The 23,889-nt window shown below is 43.7% G+C and overlaps 1 protein-coding gene and 1 long non-coding RNA gene across 2 annotated transcripts in view; both read left to right on the top strand.

The window, feature by feature from the left end:
- Nucleotides 1–960: 960 nt before the first annotated feature.
- LOC134378495 (uncharacterized) lies at nucleotides 961–3,819 on the top strand. Its single transcript, XR_010023649.1, has 2 exons — nucleotides 961–1,228; nucleotides 1,538–3,819. It is a non-coding gene; the product is annotated as an uncharacterized LOC134378495 (long non-coding RNA).
- Nucleotides 3,820–19,323: 15,504 nt separating this feature from the next.
- The window catches only part of RIPK1 (receptor interacting serine/threonine kinase 1), a 29,436-nt gene continuing 24,870 nt past the window's right edge, over nucleotides 19,324–23,889 (top strand). Inside the window, exons 1-3 of the mRNA XM_063098202.1 lie at nucleotides 19,324–19,412; nucleotides 21,828–21,992; nucleotides 22,719–22,875. Coding sequence (XP_062954272.1) covers nucleotides 19,324–19,412; nucleotides 21,828–21,992; nucleotides 22,719–22,875 — 411 coding nt within the window. The remainder of the gene's footprint in view (nucleotides 19,413–21,827; nucleotides 21,993–22,718; nucleotides 22,876–23,889) is intronic.

Here is a 23,889-nt window from a genome sequence, read left to right as displayed (position 1 = left end):
GGGTCGTGCAAACGCGAGGTTGGCACCTCTTAGGGGGCGCCTCCTTCAATGCTGCGCGTGAGGCACCAGGCTCGCTCATCCTATTTCAGGCCCTCACGAGAATGCACTAGTTCCGGTGAATTTGAAACGGGAGCGGCAATCTGCTGACGGACAAGGCTTTTGGTGAAAGCTCCCTGCTTCAGAGAGAAAGTCCTCCGGTCTGTTCCTTCCTCTGGACATCACGGTGACAGAATGAAAAGCTTCCCACGTCTCGCAGCCTAAGGATGCAGCCGGCGCAGGCAAGGATGGGGCGTGAGGTCTCCGATGACATCCCGAACTGCTCAATCACCTGAAGCGGGAGCTGCCTCTGATCCCCCGATGGAGGATACAGAAACGTCCTGAGCCAGGCTGACTCACTGTGTCACCTTCCCGGAGAACGTGAGTGACCCTTGGCAGCCGCTCGCACACCAGCGCCGCAGCCCAAGCAGCCGAGGTCGCAAAGGGCTCGGGTACCAGAAGTCAGGACTCCAGGGTCCTGCATCTGGGCCCGGGACTGGTACTGGTGAGTGGGGCTGGAAAGATCGCTTTGCTTCCAGCCGAATCCCTCGTGTGTGTAAGAGAAGAGGCGTGGAACACAGCCCCACGGGACCTTCTACCCTAACATCGGAGCCTGTCACTCCCCGGGGTTCCGAGCTCGCCCTTCCCTCCCCCCGCCGCCCTTGTGTCACTCACAGCGAGGCCCCGGCGACGCCGCTCCCAGCCGGCTCCCCGCTGTTAGTTTCAGGTCGCTTTCCTTTTCAGAACCCTGTTTTGGAGCCTCCCTGGCTCGGGGGTGGCGCGCGCCTCCGCCGCCCCGCATCCGGGGCGGGTCCCATGGGTCCACGTGGGTCGCAGAGGCGAGGCGTGGCCGGAGGCGAGGCGTGGCCGGAGGCGAGGCGTGGCCGGAGGCGAGGCGTGGCCGGAGGCGAGGCGTGGCCGGAGGCGCGCGGGGACGGGCGCGGGCGTCGGCGACCCCGGCCCTGGGCGGGGATCCCTGGGGGACACCCCGGCCTGGCCGGGAGTCCGGTTACCCTGGGCACCTCCCCTCCCGGTCCCGCCCCGCCGCCCGGGCCGGAAGACGGGAAGTCCCGGGGCCCGCGGGGATAAAAGGCCGCGGGTGGCCGAGGCCGAGTGGGAAGGCGCGGCGCGCGCAGCTCGGGGACCGGCGTCCAGGCTCGGGGCGCGGCGACGGAGGCGCTGGCGGCGGCAGGTGGGGGCGCCTCTGCGCAGGGCGGGCGCGGGGAACCGGGAGAGGGGAGCTGCAGACCCCGGGCTGCGGGAACCCGGGACGCGGGAGGCAGCGGAGTGCAGAGCCGAACGCCAGGCGGCGGCGCAGCTGGGCTCGGTCTCGGGCTGGTCCCAGAGCCGCGCGGCGGCTCCCCAGCAGCCGCTGCCGCTCCTCACTGCCCTCCGCTGGCCTGTCCCCGGCTTCCTAGCCGCCCCCCACCTGGCCGCGGCCCTCCTCCTGAGGGACCCGCAGAGTGACGTCTGTCTTCCCCCTTCTCTGTCCTTTTGAAAGCACCAGTTTCCTGTCGCAAGGCCGACCACTCTCATCCATTGCCGTTCTTTCAATAATTCAACATAAAGTGACGAGCCCTCCTGTCCCCTGACCTCTCGTCCAGGTCCTTAGAATCAGCGGTGGCAGACACAGCCCTCGCCTTCAGAGGACGTCCAGTCTGGTGGGGGCCTCAATCAATGAGATAAGGGCTCGCAATGAGCAGCGACGGGGGGTGCTTAGGAGGGGTCCAGGGAAGCCCCCTCTCGGGTGGAGAATCAGAAGCCAGTGAGATGGGAAGGGTGAGCGGGGTCAACCAGGTGCCAGGATGGGTCAGAGGCCTTCTGAGTGGGATAAACGGGGCTTGCAAAGGCCGTGAGGTGACTCTGAAAGGGTTCAGGAGGTTGGAGGTGGAGGCTGGGAGAGGGCAGGTGGTAAGGAGCCATTTAAATGAACCAGCTGTGAGCTCATCCTGAGGGGGAGGGGGATGAAGAAACCCCACTTTCCTCTCAGGATGTCCTGTTTGTGTCTGTTTGTCTGTCTGTCTTGCGGTCGGGGTGAAGCTGGCTGTTCACTGCTCAGAGGCTCTCAGCGGTTTGATCTGCATTTTAGTGAGCACAGGCTCATTACAGTGGGGCAGGCTGCAGGGAGATCAGCAGCGCTGGAGAGGAGTCCAGGTGGGATGGACCAGGCACCGCATGAGGAGAAGCGGACAGGTGGGAGAGAGCTTCAGGGGGACAGCGGCAGGCCTTGGTGATGGGGATGGGGGAACCAGGGAGAGATGGGAAGGAGTCAGGGAGGTGTTCCAGGGTCTTAGACAAGCAGCTGGGTGAGTGAGGGTCTCATTTCCTGGGGGCTGCGCTGGTTTCAGGCATGTGCCCAGCACACCTGCCTGCTGGCATTCCCACTTTGGTGTCCACTAGCTTCCCAGGTCCGCCCTCCCTGTTGTGGCCGTTTCCTGTCCTCCTCTTGGCTGTTCTCTCTGGGGCCCTTCCGTTCCTCCTTGCCTTTCCATTCTGGCATCTGCAGGGATCAGTCCCTCCCTCTCACGCTCAGGCCACTCTCATGGCTTTTGCTGGGACACATGAGGAAAGCTCCCAAGTCTATGTTTCTGATTTAGCGAGAAAATTGAAAACAAAAAATGGAGCCAAAACAATGTACAGTTGTCTCAGCCTCACTTTTAATGTTGGAAGGTCACGTGATATCAGAGGATAGCGAGGTGCAGGAACTCTGAATTGGGTTGTGTGACGTCAGGAGATGCCAACCTGGGGCCAGGCCATCCTCAGGAGTGAGGGCTGCTCAGCAGGAGGCAGACGGCCCACTGGGCAGCCACCACAGAGGAACGTTCCTTGCCTCACAGATGATTTTGTAGTAACTTCAGCCTGTCTCTGAGTGCCATTCAGCATCTCAACACCTCATGTCTACCAGTTGAGACAGGGAGGCCACGGCCTGGTGTACAACTGATGATCTCACAAGGACTCTTCACAGATGTGTGCAGGAATAAGCAGTGTTGGCGAGGCCAGGCCAGAGAACTAGACATTCATCACTCTGGGTACCCGTTCTCCTGCTCCTCAGAGGGGAAGAGCTGGTCCTCATGGGAAGAGATTGGAGGTCACCGCACCCAGCTGTGTTTTCTGTGTCTGTGTCCACTTTAAGGCTGCTGCCTCAGACTACTGCTGCTTTAAGATCGGAGCCACTTTAAGACTACTATAGCTGTAAGACTACTGCCCTTTAACACCTTCAAGACTGCTCTGGCCTTAAGGCTGCTGAGGGAAGGGGTGAGAGAAGAGCACACAAAACATCCAGCAAACCTTACGACCAATCTGAAGTTCGCTCTTCTGGATTTCGTCCTCCTTTGGATGCTGTAAATCTTTGTTTTCCATATTTCTCACAAAACTGGTTCTGACAGTTTCTGCTTGTTTTTTAATGTTTTTCTGGGGGAAACGGTGGGTAAGAACCTGGAGCTCCCTACTCTGCCATTTTCCTGAAGCCACTACAGATGGCATTCTTAAGGCTTGTTTCTCTATGGGTAACACTATTTTTAAAAATTGTGTTAAGACAGGTAACTTGAAATTTACCCCCTCAACAAATTTCTAAGTCTGTTACAATGCTGTCAACTATAAGCATAATGTATAGCAGATCTCTACAACTTATGCATCTTGCATAGATGAAACTTTATACCCATTGAACAACAATTCCCTATTTCCCCTATCCCCCAACCCTTGGCAACCATCATTCTTTTTGCTTCTATGAGTTTGACTATTTTAGAAACCTCATATAAGTGAAATCATGCAGTATTTGTCTTTATGTGACTGGTTTGTTTCACTTAGCATGTTATAGCGGTTCATCCATGTTGTTGCATATGGCAGGATTTCCTTCTTTTTTTAGGACTGAATAATATTCCATCACATGTATATACCACACTTTCTTAATCCCTTCATCTCTTGATGGGCATTTAGGATGTTTCCACATCTTGGCTATTATGAGTGCTGCAATGAACACATAAGTACATATATCTCTCTTCAAGATCTTAATTTCAATTCTTTGAAGTGATATTGCTGGATCATATGGTAATTCTATTTTTAGTTTTTTGAGGAACCTCTGTACTGTTTTCCACAGCAGCTGCACCATCTTACATTCCCACCAACAGTGTGCAAGGGTTCTAATTTCTCCACGTCCTCAAAAACATTGATCTTTTTCTTAATTTGATAATGGCCATCCTAACAGGTGTGAGATATCTTTTTATGGTTTTGATTTGCATTCCCCTGGTGAATAGCGAAGTTAAGCATCTTTTCATATAACTGTTGGCTGTTTTTGTATTCTTTGGAGAAATATCTATTCAGGTCCCTTGTCTACTTAAAAAAATTTTTAATGTAAAAATATTTAATTGACAAATAAAGATTGTGTATATTCAAGATGTATACTGTGATGACTTGATATATGTATACATTGTGTAATGATTTTCACAGAAAGACAAATACTGCATGATCTCACTCATATGGAATCTAAAAAAAGTTAACCTCATGGAAGTAGAGGGTAGAATTGTTGTCACAATTACCACATCCATCTCTACCTATGCTATACAGAATTAGATCACCAGATCTTGTTAATCTCATAACTGAAAGTTTCTACCCTTTGACCAACATCTTCCCTTCTTCCACCTCCAGCCCCTGGCAACCACCGTTCTGCTCTCTGCTTCTATTAGTTCGACAGATAAAATTGTATTATATGTATTTATAGTGCACAGCATGATGTTTTGAAGCACGTATACATCGTGGGATGGCTAAATCTAGCTAATTAACAATTGTGTTACCTTACATAGTTACCATAGTTGTTTCTGTGGTGAGAACACTTAACATACACTCACTTCATGTTTTTTGAGCATATAATACATCATTAACTACAGTCACCATGCTGTACAATAGATTTCTTGAAACTATTCCTCCTATCTGATTATAATTTCATATTGTTTGACCAGTCTCTCTCTATCCTCCTTCACCCTTAACCACTCAAGCCTCTGGTGACCACAATTCTACCCTCTACTTCTATGAGGTCAACTTTTGTTAAAGATTCCACATGAGTGAGATCATGCAGTATTTGTCTTTCCGTGCCTTGTGTATTTCACTTAACGTAATTTTTCTTCTTCCCTTTGCCTTTGGTTGGTTTTCTACAGTTGAACATAATATGCCTGGGTGTGTGTGTGTGTGTGTGATGCCTGGGTGTGTGTGTGGTGTGTGTGTGTGTGTTATGCCTGGGTGTGTGTGTGTGTGTGTGTGTGTGTGTGGTGTGGTGTGGTGTGGTGTGTGTGTGGTGTGGTGTGTGTGTGGTGTGGTGTGTGTGTGGTGTGGTGTGTGTGTGGTCTACAGTTGAACATAATATACCTGGGTGTGTGTGTGTGTGTGTGTGTGTGTGTGTGTGTGTGTGTGTGTGTGTGTGTGTGTGTGTGGTGTGGTGTGGTGTGTGTGTGGTGTGGTGTGTGTGTGGTGTGTGTGTGTGTGTGGTCTACAGTTGAACATAATATACCTGGGTGTGTGTGTGTGTGTGTGTGTGTGTGTGTGGTGTGTGTGTGTGTGTGTGTGGTGTGTGTGTGTGTGTGTGGTGTGTGTGTGTGTGTGTGTGTGGTGTGTGTGTGTGTGTGTGTGGTGTGTGTGTGTGTGTGTGGTGTGTGTGTGTGTGTGTGTGTGTGTGTGTGTGTGTGTGTGTGTTTTTACCTGCTTGGTGTTCTTTGAGCTTCCCAGGTCTGTTAAGTAATTTTGGAGAATTCTCAGCCATTATTATTGTGTGTGTGTTTTTACCTGCTTGGTGTTCTTTGAGCTTCCCAGGTCTGTTAAGTAATTTTGGAGAATTCTCAGCCATTATTATCTCAAGTATGTCTTCTGATATTTCGTTTTATTTTTAATCACTTTTTTTTTTCTCCTTGCATTTCAGTTTGGAAAGTTTCTACTGACATATCTACAAGCTCACTGATTTTTCCCTTGGTCATGTCCAATCTACCGATGTGAACCCATCAAAGGCATTCTTTATTTCTGTAACAGTGTTTTCAATTTCTAGTATTTTAAAAATTCTTTCATAGAGTTTCCATCTCTTAAATTACCCATCTGTTCTCTCATGTTGTCTAGTTTTCCCATTAGAGCCTTTATCACATTAGTCACAGTTATTTTAAATTCCTTATCTAATAATATCTGAGTCAGATATGAAAATTTAGATCATGGGAGATTTGATCTAAATTAAACATTATGCCATATATGAGGGGTCTCCAAAAAGTTCATGAAAAAATTCGTATTATCTTTTAATTCTATTTTTCCATGATATTTTTGAAGTTCCCTCATACAAAAATTAACTCAAAATGAATCATACATCTGAATGTATAACATAAACCTATAAAACTTCTAGAAGAATATACAGGAGAAAACTATCATCATCTGAGCTAAGACTTCTTAGACATGACAGCAAAAGCACAATCCATAACATAAAACAACTGGTTTGTGGAGAATTGACAACAGTCTTGAATCTTCCAATCCAGAAGCAGGTCTTTTTTCATCTCTCTTGGTAATATCTTATAGTTCTTTTTGTAGAGGTCCTACATATATTCTAGCTGTAGTTTTTTGTAAATACTCTTTATCCAGTTAGGAAAATTCTCTTCTATTTCTAGTTTTCTGAGAGTTTTTATCATGAACATGTCTTGAATTTTTATCAGTCCTTTTTCTGCTTTTTTTGAGATATTTTTTTCTTCTTCTGTCAATGTAGTAAATTACTTTGATTTTTGAATGTTAAAGTAACATTGAATTTATGAGATAAAATCTACTTGGTTCGGATTCTCGAACCAGCCATTCCCCTGCTCCCCTCAAACCTACTTGGTTACAATGTACTGTTCTATTAATATGTCACTAGATTCAATTTGAGAATATCTAGATTGTTTGCATCTACGTTAAAGAGATATGTCGGTCCATAATTTTCTTTTTTGGTGCTGATCTTGTCAGGTTTGGCTATGAAAATTAATCTGGCTTTATTAAAATACTTTTGGAAAGGTTCCTCTTTTTCTATTATCTAGAACAGTTTGTGTAGGATTTGCATTATTTCATCTTTAAGTGGTTGGAATATTTTACCAGTGAAATCATTTGGGTGTAAAGTTTTTTTGATTTTTAATGATGTATTCAATTTCTTCAACAGCTATAGGACTATTCCAATATTCTATTTCTTCTTGGGTCAGTTTTGTAATTTTCAAAAAATCTGTCCATTTCATTTACATTGTTAAATTAGATAAAGTTATTAAGAGTAAACCCTTATTTTCTTTCTAATCCTTTAAATTGATGCCTTTTTTTCATTTCTGATATTAGTATATATCAGAAATGATATATTGACTCAAACTGGGTCAATCTGGCTTAGGGTGTATCAATTTTAATCTCTACAAAGGGCCAATTTATATATTCTGATTTCCTCTGCTGTGTGTTTTCTATTTCAATGACTTATTCTGTTATATTTTCTTTGAATTTAATTTTGTTTTGTTCCAGCTTCATGAGATGAAAACTCAAATAGCTGAGTTTCAACTTTTCTTATTTTATGATACAATAATCTCCCTTTATCTGTAGGGGATACATTCAAAGACCCCCAAGTGGATGCCTGAAATGGCAGGTAGTACTGAACCTGACTGCCCTCAATCACAACATGTTTCTGTTCATATCTTCCACCGACAACTTTAATGGCTTTTCCTTCTTAACTAAGCCCTTGTAACACACTGTGGCCATTACTTTTGCAGACTGAGGTGGGACAGCAAAACTAGCACAAATTTCTTTTTATTTCTTCACAATTTCACAGATAAACGATTTGTTCTTACAGTAGTAGATCTTAACAATCTCAGCTTACAATTTTTTTCTTTCCATATTGAGAACTTTCACCTTTTCACTTAAAGGAAACACTTTCTAGCTCTTTGGCACATCTGAATTGACAGCACCACTCCTCTTGTGCTTTGGGGCTATTATGAAGTAAAATAAGGGCTACTTGAACACAGCACTGTGATTCTCATATTGGAGACAGTCGATTTGATAACAAAGACAACAAAGACGGCTAAGTGACTAATGGGTGGATAGTGTAGACACTGACAAAGGGATGATTTACATCTTGGGCTGGACGGAGCAGGACAGTGTGGAATTTCATCATGCCACTCAGAACAGCACACAATTTTCAACTGATGAATTGTTTATTTCTGGAATTTTACATTTAATATTTTGGACCGCAGTTGACTGTGGGTAACTAAAACCATGGAATGTGAACCTGCAGATAACGTACATGTTGTTAGAGCCAGAAATATCCCTCAAAACACTGATTTGGTTCCACTGCACAAAAATGTCATACCTTTCTTTTTATCAGTCAAAAACATTTTCTGTTCTTTTAATATTTTCTTGGTCCATTGGTTATTTAGAATTGTGACGCTTAATTTGTAAATATTTGGGGTTTTCTAGTTATCTTTCTTTAAATGCTAGCTAGTTTAATTTCACTGTGGCCACAGAACATATTCCGTATGCTTTTAATCCTTGGAAATTTGTTGAGACTTGGCTTTACTGCACAGGATATTGTCTATTTTGGTAAATGTTTCACATGCACTTTGAAAGAATGGACATTTTGAGTTGCTGAATTTAGTTTTCTGTATATGTCAGTTGGGTGAGTTGGGTTGTTTGGATTCAAATGTCTATATCTTTACCGATTTTTTTTTTTGGTCTGCTTTTTCTATCCATTACTGACAGAAGTTTGTTAAAATCTTCAACTATTTTTGTGAATCTATTTCTTATATTTGTTCTGTCAACATCTTTTTTACATTATTAGGTATATGCAAACTGAGAACTGTGATAAATTGTTGAATTGACCCTTTTATTATTATGCAGTGTTTCTTGCTTTAAATTCTACGTTGGTGTTAGAATAGCTACACCAACTTTATTCTGGTTAGTGTTTTCACTAACCGTTATTCTACTTTCAAACTTTTTGTCCTTATGTTTAAAATGTAGCTCTTTTGAACAGTATATAGTTGGTTTCTGTATTTTCCTTTAGTATGACATTCTTTCTTATAACTGGGGTGTTTAAACCATTTACATATAATGTTATTATTGCTATAATTTAAGGCCACCACATTACTGTTTGTCTTCTATTTGACCTGTCACTGTTCCTTTACTTCTTTGCTTCATTTTGGATTATTCAAATGTTTTATATCATTCCATTTCCTACTATATTAGTTGTTTACTTATACATTCTTATATTGATCTTGTAGGAGTTGTACTATTTATTTGGAGCTATGTTTACCACAAGTTAGTATTTTTACTACTTCTCAATCAATGCTAGAAACTAAAAAGTTTATTTCCATTTGCTCAGCTTTTACCTTTATACAATTATCACCTACTTTACTTCTACATTTGTTTTAAAACCCACAATGCATCACATTATTATTGTTGCAAATATTCAACATTCAGCCATATTTATCTACATGTATTTACCTTTTCAAGTATACTTTGTTCCTTTCTGTCACTCTGTGCTATCTCTGAGACAATTTTCCTTCAGCTTATAGATCTCCCTTCAGTATCTTGTAGTTTAGCTCTTCTGGCAATATACTCTGGAGGCTTTTGCTTGTCTTTTAAAAAAATGTTTATTTTGCCTTCATTTTTTGAAGGGTATTTTAGCTATTTATAGAATTTTAGATTGGAATACATGCATACATATATTTTTTCTGTCAGCACATTAAAGATGACAACTCATTAGCTTTAATTTCTGTTGAAAAATCAGCTGTCTATATTGCTGTTACTGCCTTGAAGGTAATGTCTTTTCTCTACAGTTGCTTTTAAAATTTTTCTTTTTGCCTTTATTTTCAGCAGTCTGACTGTTCTGTAAGTAGGTGTGGTTTTCATTGTCCTTATCTTGTTTGGGCTTGTAGAGTGTTTTGAGTATGCTGTTTAATACTTTGCATCAGATTTGAAAAATCCTTGGCTAGTGATTTTTCATGCACTTCTTCAATCCCATTCTCTCTCTCTGGTATTTCAATAGCACATACATGTGACCTTTTCAAAATGTTCCAGGTGTCCTTGTGCTCTTTTTCTTATTTATATCAATTCTTCTCTCTCTTCTTTACTCTGGATATTTTCTGACCTGTCTTCCAGTTCACTAATACTGGTTTTTTTCTGCTAGAAAACCTATTTGATTCTTAACTTCAAGTATGATTATTTTTCAAGTTTTAGAATATCCACTTGACTGTCTTTAAACAGCTTCCAGATTTTTGTTGACAGTTTCCATCTCAATTTATTTGGCTTAAAATATTTATCATAATTACTTTGTCTTTGATTACTTATTATGTGAATCATCTGTGGTGCTATTTCCATTATCTTCTCATTTTTTGAGCATCTTTACTATTTTTAGCATGTTTAATTTTTTTTATTGGATTTCAGGTATTATGAAACAGCATGGAAGTACTGAATGATGTTGTCTACCTTCAAAAAGGGTTAAGTTTGCTCTGGCAAGCAGATAGTTTATTAGCAGTATACCTTACACCTGTTTAGGTTGGTTAGAGCTGGGCTATTTAAATTTTGCCCCTATTCCTGGGGGTCATGTTCTTACTTTATTAGGGCATTGCTATGGAGTGAATTGTCTCTACCCCGCCAAATTTATATGTTGAAATCATAACCCCCTATTTGGAGATGGAGCCTTTGGAAGATGATTAGGCTCAGATGAGGTCATGAGGGTGGGCCCTCATGTTGGGATTAGAAGTTATAAAAATAGACGCCTTAGAGCTTACTCTTCCTCCATGAACATAGAGAGGAGGTCATGTGAGCACACTGCAAGATGGTGGCCACCTACAAACCAGGAAAAGAGGCCTTACCAGAAACCAACCATGCTGGCACCCTGATCTCGGACTTCCAGTCTCCAGAGCAGTGAGAAAATGAATGTCTGTTGTTTATGCCATCCACTATATGGTATTTTGTTATGACAGCCTGAGCTAAGACAGGCATGGTCCCGGCTCCTATGGCCTGTCCTTTCTCTGAGGTATCAGTGTGAAGCCTGGGGTGTATTCACGGCCCCTTCAGCTTGGCAGGGATTAATCTCCAACCTCTATCTTCCCCGCACTGTGAAGCTACTTAAAGTCCTGCTCAGTTTTTAAGCCTTTGAGCTGCTCTTGCCTATTTGGTTTCTTGGAGTCTGTACATGTATATGTGCAATTTACTCATCACACAATCACTGGAGCATAATCTCAATGGATATTTTTGTGGTCACTTCTCTATAGTCTATGAGATTTTACTCCTCAAGTTCCAAACTCTGACCTCCTCAACAAGTGAGACTGCTACTTTCTGCTTGAGTTCTATTCTCCTTTGCCTAGAATTAGAACTGTCCTCAAAGGAGAAGCTATGGTGAAAGAATATAAAGCTCACTTCACATTTTTTCCTCTACTCAAGGACAGTAGCCTCTTGAGTCCTCCCTGCTCTCCAGTGCCTTCAAACAGTCATTTTATATATTTTGTCCACTTTTCATTATCATTTTCTTTTTGTTTTGTGGCTGGCTGATACAGGGATTGAACCTTGGTGTTTTCAGCACCATATTCTAACCAACTGAGCTAACTGGCCAGCTCTTCCATTATTGTTTCCAATGAGAGTATTCAACCTTTATGTTCTCTCAGGACCAGAATAGGAAGTCTTCTACTCATTTTTAAGACTTAACTCAAGTGTGACTTCCTCTGTGGAATCTTGCCTGATTCTCTTCCTCCTGAGTAGAACTACTAATATTTTATCTGGTTGCCACAGCACCTGGCACATACCTCTGTCATAACCCTTATTAAACATTTCCATTTTTCTGGAAAGATTGCCTGTCCACTGGACATTAAAGTCTCTTGGAACAAAAATGGGGTCTTCATCAATTCCTGACTCCACTTCCTCCTCCAGCTACTGTTCATTCCCTTTTCTGAAAAGTGCCTTTAATGACCTTACTATACTCACAGTCTCTAGTTTTTCTCCCCCTCTGTTCCAACTTTTTTTGGAACCTACTCCAAACATGCTTTTGTTTCCACCATGCCACTAGGACTTAAGACTATTGTGGTCACTGATTATTTCCATGTTACCAAATCCACTGGTGAATTCTCAGTCTACCTCTTGACATATGTGCAGCATTTGGTACAACTGATCACTCTCTTAAGGACCCCACACTGGCCTAGTATCCCCCCTCCCACCCCCCCTGGGGGCTCCTCTTCATCTAATCAACCTCTAAACATGGGAGAACCTCTTCTCTTTTCTATCTACATTCCCTCTCTTGATGATCTTGCCTCATACCTTTGTATATCATCCATGTATTGATGACTTCGTAATTTATATTTCCAACCTGGTCCTCTTCCTTGAACTCCAAATTCGTATATCCACCTGCCTACTTGACATCTCCACCAGTGATTCCTCAATTCACTCTCAGTAAAAGGCAAACTTCTTAAACTCATCTGTAAGATCTCACATGATCTGCCCCACTCATTCCCACTCCCTGCCTCACCTTTCTGATCTCATCTTCTATTACTATTTTCTTCTTGTTCCTTCCACAGGGACTTCCTTGCTAGGCTCCCACCTCTGAGACTGCCCCTTGCTCTTCTCTCTCTCTGCTTGTCCCCAACATAGCCTCATGGCTTCCTTCCTCATTTCCTTTAGGCCTTTACTCAAATGTCACCTCAGTCTTTCTTGGCCACTCCACCTAAAACTGTGATACACTCCCCACACATCCATGCACATTTCCTACCTAGCTCTGGTGCTCTTTCTTTTAGCACTTATCACTAACTTACTATGCATTTCCTCATACATCTTTTCCCTTTTTTGTCTTTCCCACTAGAATGTAAACTCCATGAGCAGAACACAGAGATTTTGTCTGTTTAACTCACAGCTGAATCTTCAGTGCCTACAACAGGTGCTCAATAGATATTTACTGAATGAATGAATGTCTTTTTTTATCCCTTGTCTTACCACTACCAGCTACTCCTGTACCTAGTACCTGCTTGGCATATAGTTGATAGAAATGTTTGTTGAATGAATAGTTATCCCCTTCATCTTTTTCACATGTATAGATCTTCTAAAAAATAATTAAAATAGACTATTTTTTAAAGCAGTTTTAGTTTTACAGCAAAATCGAGCTGATTTTCCCACCCCCACTCCAGCTCCCACAGCCTCCCCTACCATTGACATCCTGCTGGTGTGATCATTTGTTACAACTGATGAACCAACATAGATACACCATTGTTAACCAAAGTCAAGAGTTTATATTAGGTTTCACTCTGCTGTACATTCTAAGCACATTTGACAAATGTATCATGACATGTATCACCATTGTAGTGTCAGACAGTATAGTTTGACTGCCCTAAAAAATGTTCCACCTATTCATCCCTTCCTCCCTGCAAACCGCTGGCAACTGCTGATCTTTTTACTATCTCTAGTTTTGCCTTCTCCATAATGTCACATATTTGGAATCATACATTGTGCAGTCTTTTCAGATTGGCTTCTTTCATTTAGAAATATGCACCTAAGATTTCTTTTTTTCTTTTTTTTTGTGGCTTGATAGCTCATTTCTTTTTAGAGCTTAATAATACTTCATTGTATGGATATACCACAGCCTTTTAAGAAATCCATTCACCCTTAGGACATCTTGGTTGCCTTCAGGTTTTGGCAATTATGAATAAAACTGCTATAAATATTCGTGTATAGGTGTTTGTATAAACATAAGCTTTCAATTCATTTGGGTGTACAAAGTTGGATCATATGGTAAGACTAGCTTTGTAAGAAACGGCCAAACTGTCTTCTAAAGTGACTGCAACATTTTGCATTCCCACCAGGAATGAATGAGAGTTCCTCTTGCTCCACATCCTTACCAGCATTAGGTGTTGTCAGTGTTTTGTATTTTACACATTCTAACTGTTTAGTAGTATCCCATTGTTTTTTAATTTACAATTCCCTCATGACCTACGATGTGGAGCATCTTTTCATCTGCTTATATGTATGGTGAGGTGTCTGTCTAGTTCCTTTGCCTTCTGTTAACTAGGTTGTGCATTTCCTTATTGTTGCATTTTAAGAGCTTTTTGGGTCCCCTTCCAACATATGAGTTACAGTGGAAGGCAGCCATTTATGAGGAAGTGGGCCTTCACTGGCCACCAAACCTGCCGAAGCCTTGACCTTGGGCTAATGGCCTCTAGAACTGTGAGAAAATAAATTTATTGTTTATAAGAACAAAAATGTTTTTTGTATACTTTGGTTAACATCTGTTTATCAGATATGTCTTTTGTAAATATTTTCTCCCAGTCTGTGGCTTTTCTTTTCATTCTCTTGACATTTACTCGTACATCTTTTTACAATATGTACCAGGTTGTGCATATAACTTTATAACTTGCGTTTTCAATATGAGTCTAATAGCAAACATTTCTCATTTTGCTTGAGACTTCACAATTACCATTTCAAAGAGCTGCACCTTTCCTCCTCGATAGCAGCATCCTTTACAGATAAAGGGAGATGAATGGTAATTTGCCTATGGTTCCAGCGCCTCTAACCCAGAGGTCGGAATCCCCGGGGTAGTGTCCCCACTTCAACCCAGCCAGTGCTTTCCGCTAGGCCAGGCTGCCTCTCCTCCGCGGCGGAGGCTCCTGTTTCCTCTTTTCCTCAGCCCCTCCAACTCGCCTGAAAACAACGTATAGCCGCAATCCTCGAGCTGGCAGATCTCCGGGCTTCACAATCGGGGAAGAAGGCCGCGCGGGCGGCGGGGCGGGCGCTCCCCCTCGTCCTCCCCCCGGCAGGGATAGGGGGAAGAGGCAGAGCCAGTAGTCCACGCCCTCCCGCTGAGCGCACTCGACGCGCGGACGGAGCGGCCACCGGACCGGCCTCCCGGAGTGCGGCCGTCCCGACGGGCTCACACCTCGGGGCGCCCGAGCGCGGCTGCCCCGGCGCGGCCGAGGGAGCGCGGCTGGACGCGGCTGGACGGCGGGACCACGGAGTCGGACAAGGTGAGCGGGCGGGCGCGGGGCCGCGGGGTGGCCATTCCCGAGCCCGCCAAGCTCTGGCTGCGGTGACACCTTCGTCGGGGCTCGGGCGCCCTCCCGCAGGCCACCCCGGCGAGGCCGCCGTGGTGTCATAGCAACTCCCGACTCCCCCATGGCCGCTTCTTCCCTCACCCGGGCCTCAGGAAGTTTGCCACGGAAACGAAAGTAACTCACTCTTGGGCGCGTCTGCGCGGAGGCCGTGGCCGCCGCCAGCTTCGGGTCTGTGGGCTTCCGGAAGGGGCGGGACTGCCTGATCCCTGCGGGCGGGTGGTGGGCGGGGCCTGCGCCGTTTCCGGAAGTCGGGCAGTGGGCGGGGCCTCCGGAGGTCCTGGAAGTCCGGGCTTCGCGGCGGGCGGCCGGTTGCTAGTCCAGTGCCCGGCGCGAGTTGGCACGGACCTTAGTCATGGAGCCCAGGAGGTTTAGCGCAAGTCAGGACAAGGGCGGAGACCTGCCCTCAGGCCATAGTTACGGTGTGAAGGTGGAATGGACTCATTTTTGTTTTGGTGGAGATAAAGGGTTGTTATTGCATTATCAAGAAAAAGTAGTGCGTGCTCGTGTCCTAACAGGATTATGTGTCCCTGGGTGGGGCTTCTCAGCCCTTTGAAAGGGCCTTTGGTTGTTGCCCTTGGGGTCGCTGCAGGTTAGAAGTGAGATGGCAAGTGGGAAAAGAGCGGTCAACAGGCACTGAAGGGACGAATGTCATAACCCTAGGAGGCTTCTTCTGTCATCAGTGGTATTTGCTTGTATGCAGTGCTGCAGACGCTCTTCAGGGTTCGGAAGAAGATAAGCTGCGTCCTTCTCCAGCAAAGTCTCACAAGGGTGAGGGGGGGGAGGTCCGGGGTTGTTCATTTCTTGGTCTCTTGCTGACCAGTTGGCTCTTCCCTGTCCAGAGCTCTTGTTTATCTTGGGCAAAGCATGAGGCTGTTCAAATCAACAAATTTTGCAGAAGTCTTTTGGTCTTTAGACCATTATTAATTCTTCCCTGATTCACACTTCAAGAAACCAAGGCATGAAGTGAACTTTGAAATGTAGAGTGACTTAGTACTTATCTACATTTTGTAACCACCAGGAAGGTGCACTGAGTAAGGAGGAAATTGTGATCAATTAGAAATGTGGAATACTGTGGCTCTTCCATACACAAAAAGCGAAGACTAGGCTTGTTTAAAATGAAATTTGGAGTGTATCATCATTATTACTGATAAAACAGCAATAACGATTAGCTTTAGTTTTCATTTTCTTCTATCTGCACTATATTGAGCCCCAGAGGTATGTTGTACTTTCAGGATTGTGAATATTAATGAATATTAAGAAAAATTTCTAAAACATCAACTTCCAAACTGGGCAAGCTACTATTTGGTGCTTATTAATTTGTAACATGTTAATGCTGCCAGTAGGATCTGGGAATCTGAAAAAATAATATAGCTTCCCATGCTTTGATTGGATGTTATATTCTGGCAAAAGTAGTTGACTATACGTATTTTCATATATTTTAAAAATTTGACCTCCATTTCCTGTGTTTCTAACTGTAGGATACTCGTTCAATATAGGTGAGCAAGGTTTTAAGATTGGCTGGTTGCGTCTAGATTTTTCCAAAAGCAAATTATTGTTCTCTGTCTACAGAAATAGCACGTGTTAGTGAACACATTGTGGAAGTTTGAGTGAAGGGACAAAGGTTTGATTCCAAGATCTGCCACTTTAGGTGAATTATTCAACTTCAGATCTTAATTTCTTCATTTGGAAATTTAAATGATGATAAAATTTACTTCACAGGTCATCATGTGATAAGGTACATGATAATGCATGATTTAAACTCTATTTTAGTCTTGTCTCTTGCTGGTCATTTGGCTCTTACTTGCTCAATCTCTTTTGTATCTGGGCAGATCATCAGGCTTTTATAATCAATGAAGTTTAGAGAAGTCCTTTGGTCACTTGGATACCTGAGTTAAATCAAAGTTCTGTTAGCAGGGAAGAAAGGTGGCAATGGCAGGTAGGCAGCTAACCTACCTTTCTGTGACACTCATGTTGTGTATGGTGATCGCTGAAAAATAGGGGGAAAAATTAATTAGGGTAAAAAATAGTCCTACCACTGAAAGGTAAATATATATGTTTTGGTATATAGACTTACCCCACCTTATAAAGTAATTTGTGAAATTTCTTGGATTTTCCTATTAATTTCAGTGGAAATAATTTGCTTCCATGAGTCCCTGAATTAATATCCACTCATCTAAAAACATTAACAAATCCCATTAAAATGGACACAAATTACATTAGTTGAAATTAGTTTGTTATAACAGTTCAAAAGGCCTTCATTAATTACTCTGTAACATCCCTCACTAAACTACTTGTACCACAATGCCTTCCTAAGATAGTCTGTGCTTATAAAGAATCGTACATGGGGAAAAAAAGGGGAAAGGACAGTAAAAACAAAAGAAATCATCGGAAATCATGTAAAAGATGTATGAGAAAGATTAGAGTAAACTAGCAGACTGCAAGACTGTAAGAGGAAATGATTTGGGTCAGGACCCAGGATCACAAAGTGCAGCAGACCCACCTGGAGGTTTCCTTTCTCTGAGCTCCTCATAAAGTTGAAATCTTATACCCAGATGAGCATATTTCAGGGTATGATTGTAATTCCTTCATAATTTTTTACTCTGTGAGCATTTTTGAAATGTTATTAAACATTCTTATACAGCATCATTTTTGAAAACTGCCAGATATATTTCAGAGTATGGATGGGCCATAACTTATTCTCTCCTCTATACATGTAAACTGTTTTATGTGCTTTTGCTGTTCGTTGTAATGTTACCTTTCTGTCTCATGAATGTGCTATAATTCATTTAACTAGATATCCTTTATTTTTGGACAATTAAGTATTTCTTTTAAAAAATATCCATCCATTTAATGACCAGCCATATGCCAGGTTCTGCTAGGCACTGGAGACAGTGCACTAGAGTTTCCTGCCTTCTGTGAACTTCATTAGGAATAATTCAACTACTCAGTTTCGGCTGACTTAACTGTTCCAGGGGAGAAGTACAGGGTGGTATGAAAATGTCTAATGGGAAGACTTAGGATGGCTTCCCCCAGGAAATGACATGTCGCCAAGACCAAAAGGTTGGGAGAAGAATGTTCCCTGAGAGGGTGGCAGGATAGAGAAGACTTTACAGTTCTTACAGTTCCGCATGCTCCAGTGCATCTGTAGTGTATTAATCCATTTATCCATTTTCTGTTGCTTGTAGCAGAAAACTTGAAACTGGGTAATTTATAAAGAAATGAAATTTATTTCTTACAGTTTTGGAGGCTGGGAAGTCCAAGGTCCAAGGGGTATATCTGGTGAGAATCCCTAGGCAATGCAGGGTATCACATGGCAAGAATGGCAAGAGAGCTTTTTTTGCTGGTGGCTGGCCTGTACAGGGATCTGAACTGTTGACCTTGGTGTTATAGCACTGCTACAGCTAACTGGCCAGCCCTAGAGCCTTTATTTGTTTGTTTGTTCATTTGTTTATTTAGGTGGCTGGCCAGTACTGGGCCTAGAGCGTTTATGTGCTCACTTGCTTTCCTTATAAGGCCACCTGTTTACTCCCACGATAACCTATTAAACCATTAATGAATTACCCCATGAATGGGTTAATCCATTCACGACAGCATAGTTCTCACAATCTAATCACCTGTTAAAGGCCCAACCTTTCAAATACCATACTGGGGATTAAGTTCTTGAGCTTGGGGGGACATTCAAGCCACAGCAATAATAAATGAAAAAAGAGGCCTAAAACAAATGTTTTGTCTTTTATGACTTCTGTCTCTTCCCACCTCCACCTTCCCCTTCAATCTCATTCTCATGAGGACTGGTCAGTAGAGACCTGCTGAGCAGAGTGATCCCAGCTGCACGCTGCCTTCTCAGAGCCCAGTGAGACAGGATCAATGAGGATAAATAAATTTGGGCAGACAGGGCAACCATAACCAGAACCATAACGCTGTCAATAAACATGTTTGCACCCATTTTTTCTCACACAATCCTTACCAGTTCTGTGAGGCGGTGGTTATTGTTTCCTTTTGCACACGAGGAAATTGAGGCTTAAGTTCCCCAAAGTCACAGGGATAATGAATGACAGAGCTGGAGTTCAGACTCACAAGAGGTAGGGCCCCACTCTTTGCTCTGTCGTTAGGGCTCCTGTTATCTCACTGTCAGCACCTGCCTTGCCCCCTGACTATCCAGGCAGCCTCCCCAACCCACCCCTAGCCCCGTTCCCAAAGGTACTTGCCTTTGTTTGGCAATGTCTTAGTCATGGGGAGGATGGCCCACAATGGTGTTGTCTGGGTAGATGGGGCCGGCCTGCAGCCTCTGCACAAGGTGTGGAAGGCTGGCTGCCTGAGTCGTCTGCAGTAGGCCACTGCACCAGACCGCAGGCCACCTAGCATTTTCAGAAACCCTCTCCTCAAGGTACTTTTTTTTTTTTTACAGTGAATGGCTATATATACGCCATTGGTGTCTTTTTACACTGCTTGCTTTATCACACAGCTGTGTCCTTTTCCCTCTGTCTACTCATCGGTCTATGTGATTTTTGATGCATTTCAAAGTAAATTGCGGATGTCAGTACATATCCCCCTAAATACTTCAGCATGTGTATTACTAACTACATTTCAATATGTTTACAGATTTTTCTTTTGATGTAAAATTTACATTTGCCAGATATTGATAAATGCATATGCCTGTGCAACCCTAACCCCCACTGATATCATAGAACATTACCATCATCCCAGTAAGTTCCCTCATGCCCTATCCCACTCAATCCTCACCCTGCCCCTAGGCACCAGTGTTCTTTTTCCAACATTAGTTTTGACTGTTCTAGAATGTCATATAAATGGAATTATACAGTATGTATTCTTTTGTATATGGCTTCTTTCACTCAGCAGAATGTTTTGCCTTTCATCCATGCTGTTGCATGTATTAGCAATTCGTTTTATTGCTGAATAGTATTGCATTGTATTAACACACTACAGTTCGTTTACCTGTTCTCCTGTGGATAGACAGCTGTTTCCAGTTTGGGTCTATTATAAATAAAGCTGCCGAGAACATTGTGCAAGTCTTTTTGGACATACGTTTCATTTCTCTTAGGATTGGAACCACTGGGTCATGGTGTAGGTGTATGTTTTGTTTTATAAACAAAATGTATACATTAGGAACTACAAACCATGTAGGTACTGTTTTGATGGCCTCTCAAATTTCAATGAGTGCTTAACACCCTATTAAAGGCCATTTTTCACTGTCTGTACTGTGATGCAGGTATTCCTGCGATATGAAACATCTGTAACCCCCCGCCAACACCCCATTCAAAACACAGATATGCACACACGTGCGTGCTTGCGTGCACATGCACACACACCAGTGTGTCTGTGTCTTCCTGGTATATGTGGAGCTTCTGTTTTGCCATCAAGCTCTTTGCCAGCCCTTTCCCCAAATTGTTATACCATTTTATACTCCCACCAAAAACATATGAGAATTCCAACTGCTTTCCATTTTCGCCGGTATTTGGTGTCATCGGTCTTTTTAATTTTGGATATCCTGGCAGGTGTGTAGTGGTATTTCATGTGATTTACCATGCAGTTTTATTCTTCATTTCAGTTTGGAGAAAATGAGTGAATATAAATGAATGGAAGAAAAGAATGCAAGAAGGATGAAGCAGATAGTTCTGTTTAGAGATCTGACATTGTACACTTCACAGCACAGATGGAGAAATTCTCCAGATCCCATCTTTTTTCACATTCTTTTCATATTCTTCAGATTCCTTCTTTTGTTCATATTTACTATAAATCTATTTTATTTTCTCACGCTATTCAGTAGTTTAATTACCTGAAGTTCTTTTGTGCCTAGTTCTGCTATTTGTTGTATCTGCAGGGTCTGGCTTATGGTGAATTATTTTTCTTGCATTTCATAGTTTTGGAAAGGGAGCTGAGGTTAAATTAAGATTCATCTGTGGGGCTGCTGTCTGGCCTGGCTTGAGGGTGCTTTGTCTGCTTTAGTCTTATAACCTGAGGATGTCATCAGCCTGTAACCACTTTCTATAAAAAAGTTCTTAGTTTGGGGGATCCTGGCCATAAGAGGATGGCCAGGATCATCTAAATTTAAAGCCCAAATCCAGAATTCATACAGAGGCTTTTTTTTTCTTGTTTTAATATCCATGTCCAGTTTGTTTGCTAGTGGACTGCTCTTTTCCTAGGCCATCCTTTCATCGAGGGGGTGCTATGTTAAGGGGGAGAGTCTTTGTTCTTGCCCTCTTTTTTTGCATGCCTGGACTGCAACTCCTGTCCCTGGCCGGGCTTTAAACCCTGAGCTCTGGATGGCGAGGTCGACAGTGCCCCATAGGGCCACCATGTGGGCCTCTGCCCCTCAGCCAGTGTCCTGCGTGTTTTCTGTCCCTGGAGGTCTTTTCCTTTCCCTGAGCTCAGCTCTACATTTGAATGGATGTTTGTGTTATGTTATCCAACATATGTAATAGGTCCTTTGTAGCAGGAAGGTTTTTTAAATTGTCTAGTGTTCCATGTTGCCAGAAATGAAAAGTCTGAAGGAATAAACATTATGGTCTTTGGTGATTCTTAGAAATATGAAAAACAGCTTGTCTTAGCGACTATAAGTCTATCCTCAAAAGCAAAGGCACACCAAGCATATGGTAGAACTTTGCAAAAGTTTTTTGAATAATGATGTTTTTGCCCCAAGACATCTTCTGTTTTCTTTACAGAGCACAGCACTGAGGAAGAAAAAAAGTGGAGTACCTATTTTGGGGCATTTTGAGCATTCAGAAAGCAACCAGACATGTCCTTGGATGACATTAAGATGAAATCCAATGACTTACTGGAGAAGGAAGATCTGGACAGTGGAGGCTTTGGGAAGGTCTCCTTGTGCTTCCACAGAAATCATGGCTTCGTGATACTGAAAAAGGTGTACACAGGGCCCAACCGCACTGAGTGAGTTGGGAGTGGAGGCGGGTGGGCCAGGCTCCGGGCTGGCCACAGGAAGTGGCCAGTATGGAGGCGTGTGGGACAGTGGCGGATAAGGGCGGCAAAGGTTTTGGAATGAGACAGGCATGGTGGGTGGTTCAGTACCCCAAGTCTATGCCAGGGGTAATGATAACTCCTATTATTATCACTGGTGAGGATTCTGAGGCTGGTTAGTGAAAAGCTCACAGCTAGTAAATAATAGTTGGGAAATGAAGGGGAAGGAAATCAAGAGAAAGATGAGGGTGGCGAGGGAGGCAATGGAAAGAAAATGGGAGGGTCAGTGAAGACAGTGTGTGCTTGCTTCACAGTGTGGTGAGGGCCGCCCTCAGTGTGAAAAGAAGGTGGTTCAGTCATGAGAGGTTCCAAGACCTGTCTCTGTGGAGCAGTCAGCGCAGTGGTTTTAACTCTCCCTCCTTGTCAGAATGGTTACGGAGAGGCTGAGGTTTTTATTGTGCTTTCCGGCACAATCTTTTCTTCAGGCTGCATTGCTGCCATTCGTGTACTTGTTCATCTTGAGCACCCACTGCCAGCTATGGGCAGGAGGACTGTAAAGACGAATGAGAAACCACTCTGCCACAGACCCGGGTGTGACAGTGCACGGGTGGTGTGATGCATTACAGGTGCTCGCCAAGGTTGGGGCAAGGGAGGAGGGCTGGCTCTGCCCCCTTAGCACAGTGCCTTTCCCACCCGCAGGTACAACGAGGCCCTCCTGGAGGAGGGGAGGATGATGCACAGGCTGCGGCACAGCCGGGTGGTGAAGCTGCTGGGTATCATCATGGAAGAAGGGAACTACTCCCTGGTGATGGAGTACATGGAGAAGGGCAACCTGATGCGTGTGCTGAAGGCTGAGGTAGAGGATGGCAGCCGAGTGCCCTCTGTGCACAGCCGGCTTGTGACTGCAGTGGCGACATGTGTCTGTAGCTTGCTGGTGTCGAATAATCCCTATGTGAATTGCTCTGTAGTTTCCATTTTCTGAAATCAGTTTCTTGTTAAATCTTCCTTACCTTTCCCTGCCCTCAGTCCCACCCAAGTCCTTGTGTCACTCACCTGGAAGGGCCCCTCTGTGTGTGTGTCTTAGCACTGTGGTTGGCCTTTTACCATCCCTGTCGGCCACTGTGCAATCCACAATTGATAGACAGGCCCCATCTTCATGCAGCATCTGTCTGATGTTGGGTAGAGGCAGGAGGGATAAAAATTAAATGTGGGTTGACTGATGACAGCATGGTCACTATCCATGACTGTAAGAGAAGATGGAATGTTCATGATTGCACTTTGATTACATTTAAGAAACTTTTATTGTAGGTTAGATATAGAATGTAAGCAGCAGCAGCACTGGATAAAATTTAAGACAGGAAAATAGAAATTGTTTACCAAAACCAAATAATTTTAAAACATTTTTTAAAGTTTATCTGCCTGCTAAGATCAAAGCTTTGGGCTAGTTGCTCAGGAATCAATAGCTGATACAACACAGTTAGGTTAGGGACAGCAGATGAGCGAGCGAAGGGCGGGGTGCGACAGTGTCTTGAGAGCCACACTCATGGTCCTCTGTGGGAGTGCGGAGGAGACGCATCCAAGCCAGCCTGGGACAGGCAGGAAAAGCTTCCAGTCTGAAGGACAAGTATTCTTTGTGACACAGAATTAGGGAGTAGGTGATCCAAGCAGAGAGAATGGCGTGTGCAAAGGAAGAAGAGGGCCACATCTGGGGAACCGCAATCATTGGGCTTGGCCGGGGCACAGACTGCATGTGAAGTGGTGGGTTATGGCTGCCTTTATGGAAAATACTCCCCCTTTTCCATCTTCTCCCCCACCCCCCAACTGCAAGGTCCACAGGCCTCTCTCTAAAATACCTTTGGGAAGGATGGAA

Source organism: Cynocephalus volans, chromosome 5 (genome assembly GCF_027409185.1).
Source record: "Cynocephalus volans isolate mCynVol1 chromosome 5, mCynVol1.pri, whole genome shotgun sequence".
In the NCBI taxonomy this organism is placed as follows: domain Eukaryota; kingdom Metazoa; phylum Chordata; class Mammalia; order Dermoptera; family Cynocephalidae; genus Cynocephalus; species Cynocephalus volans.
The sequence above is the reverse complement of the archived record's forward strand: the minus strand, read 5'-3'. Positions and strand labels throughout refer to the sequence as shown.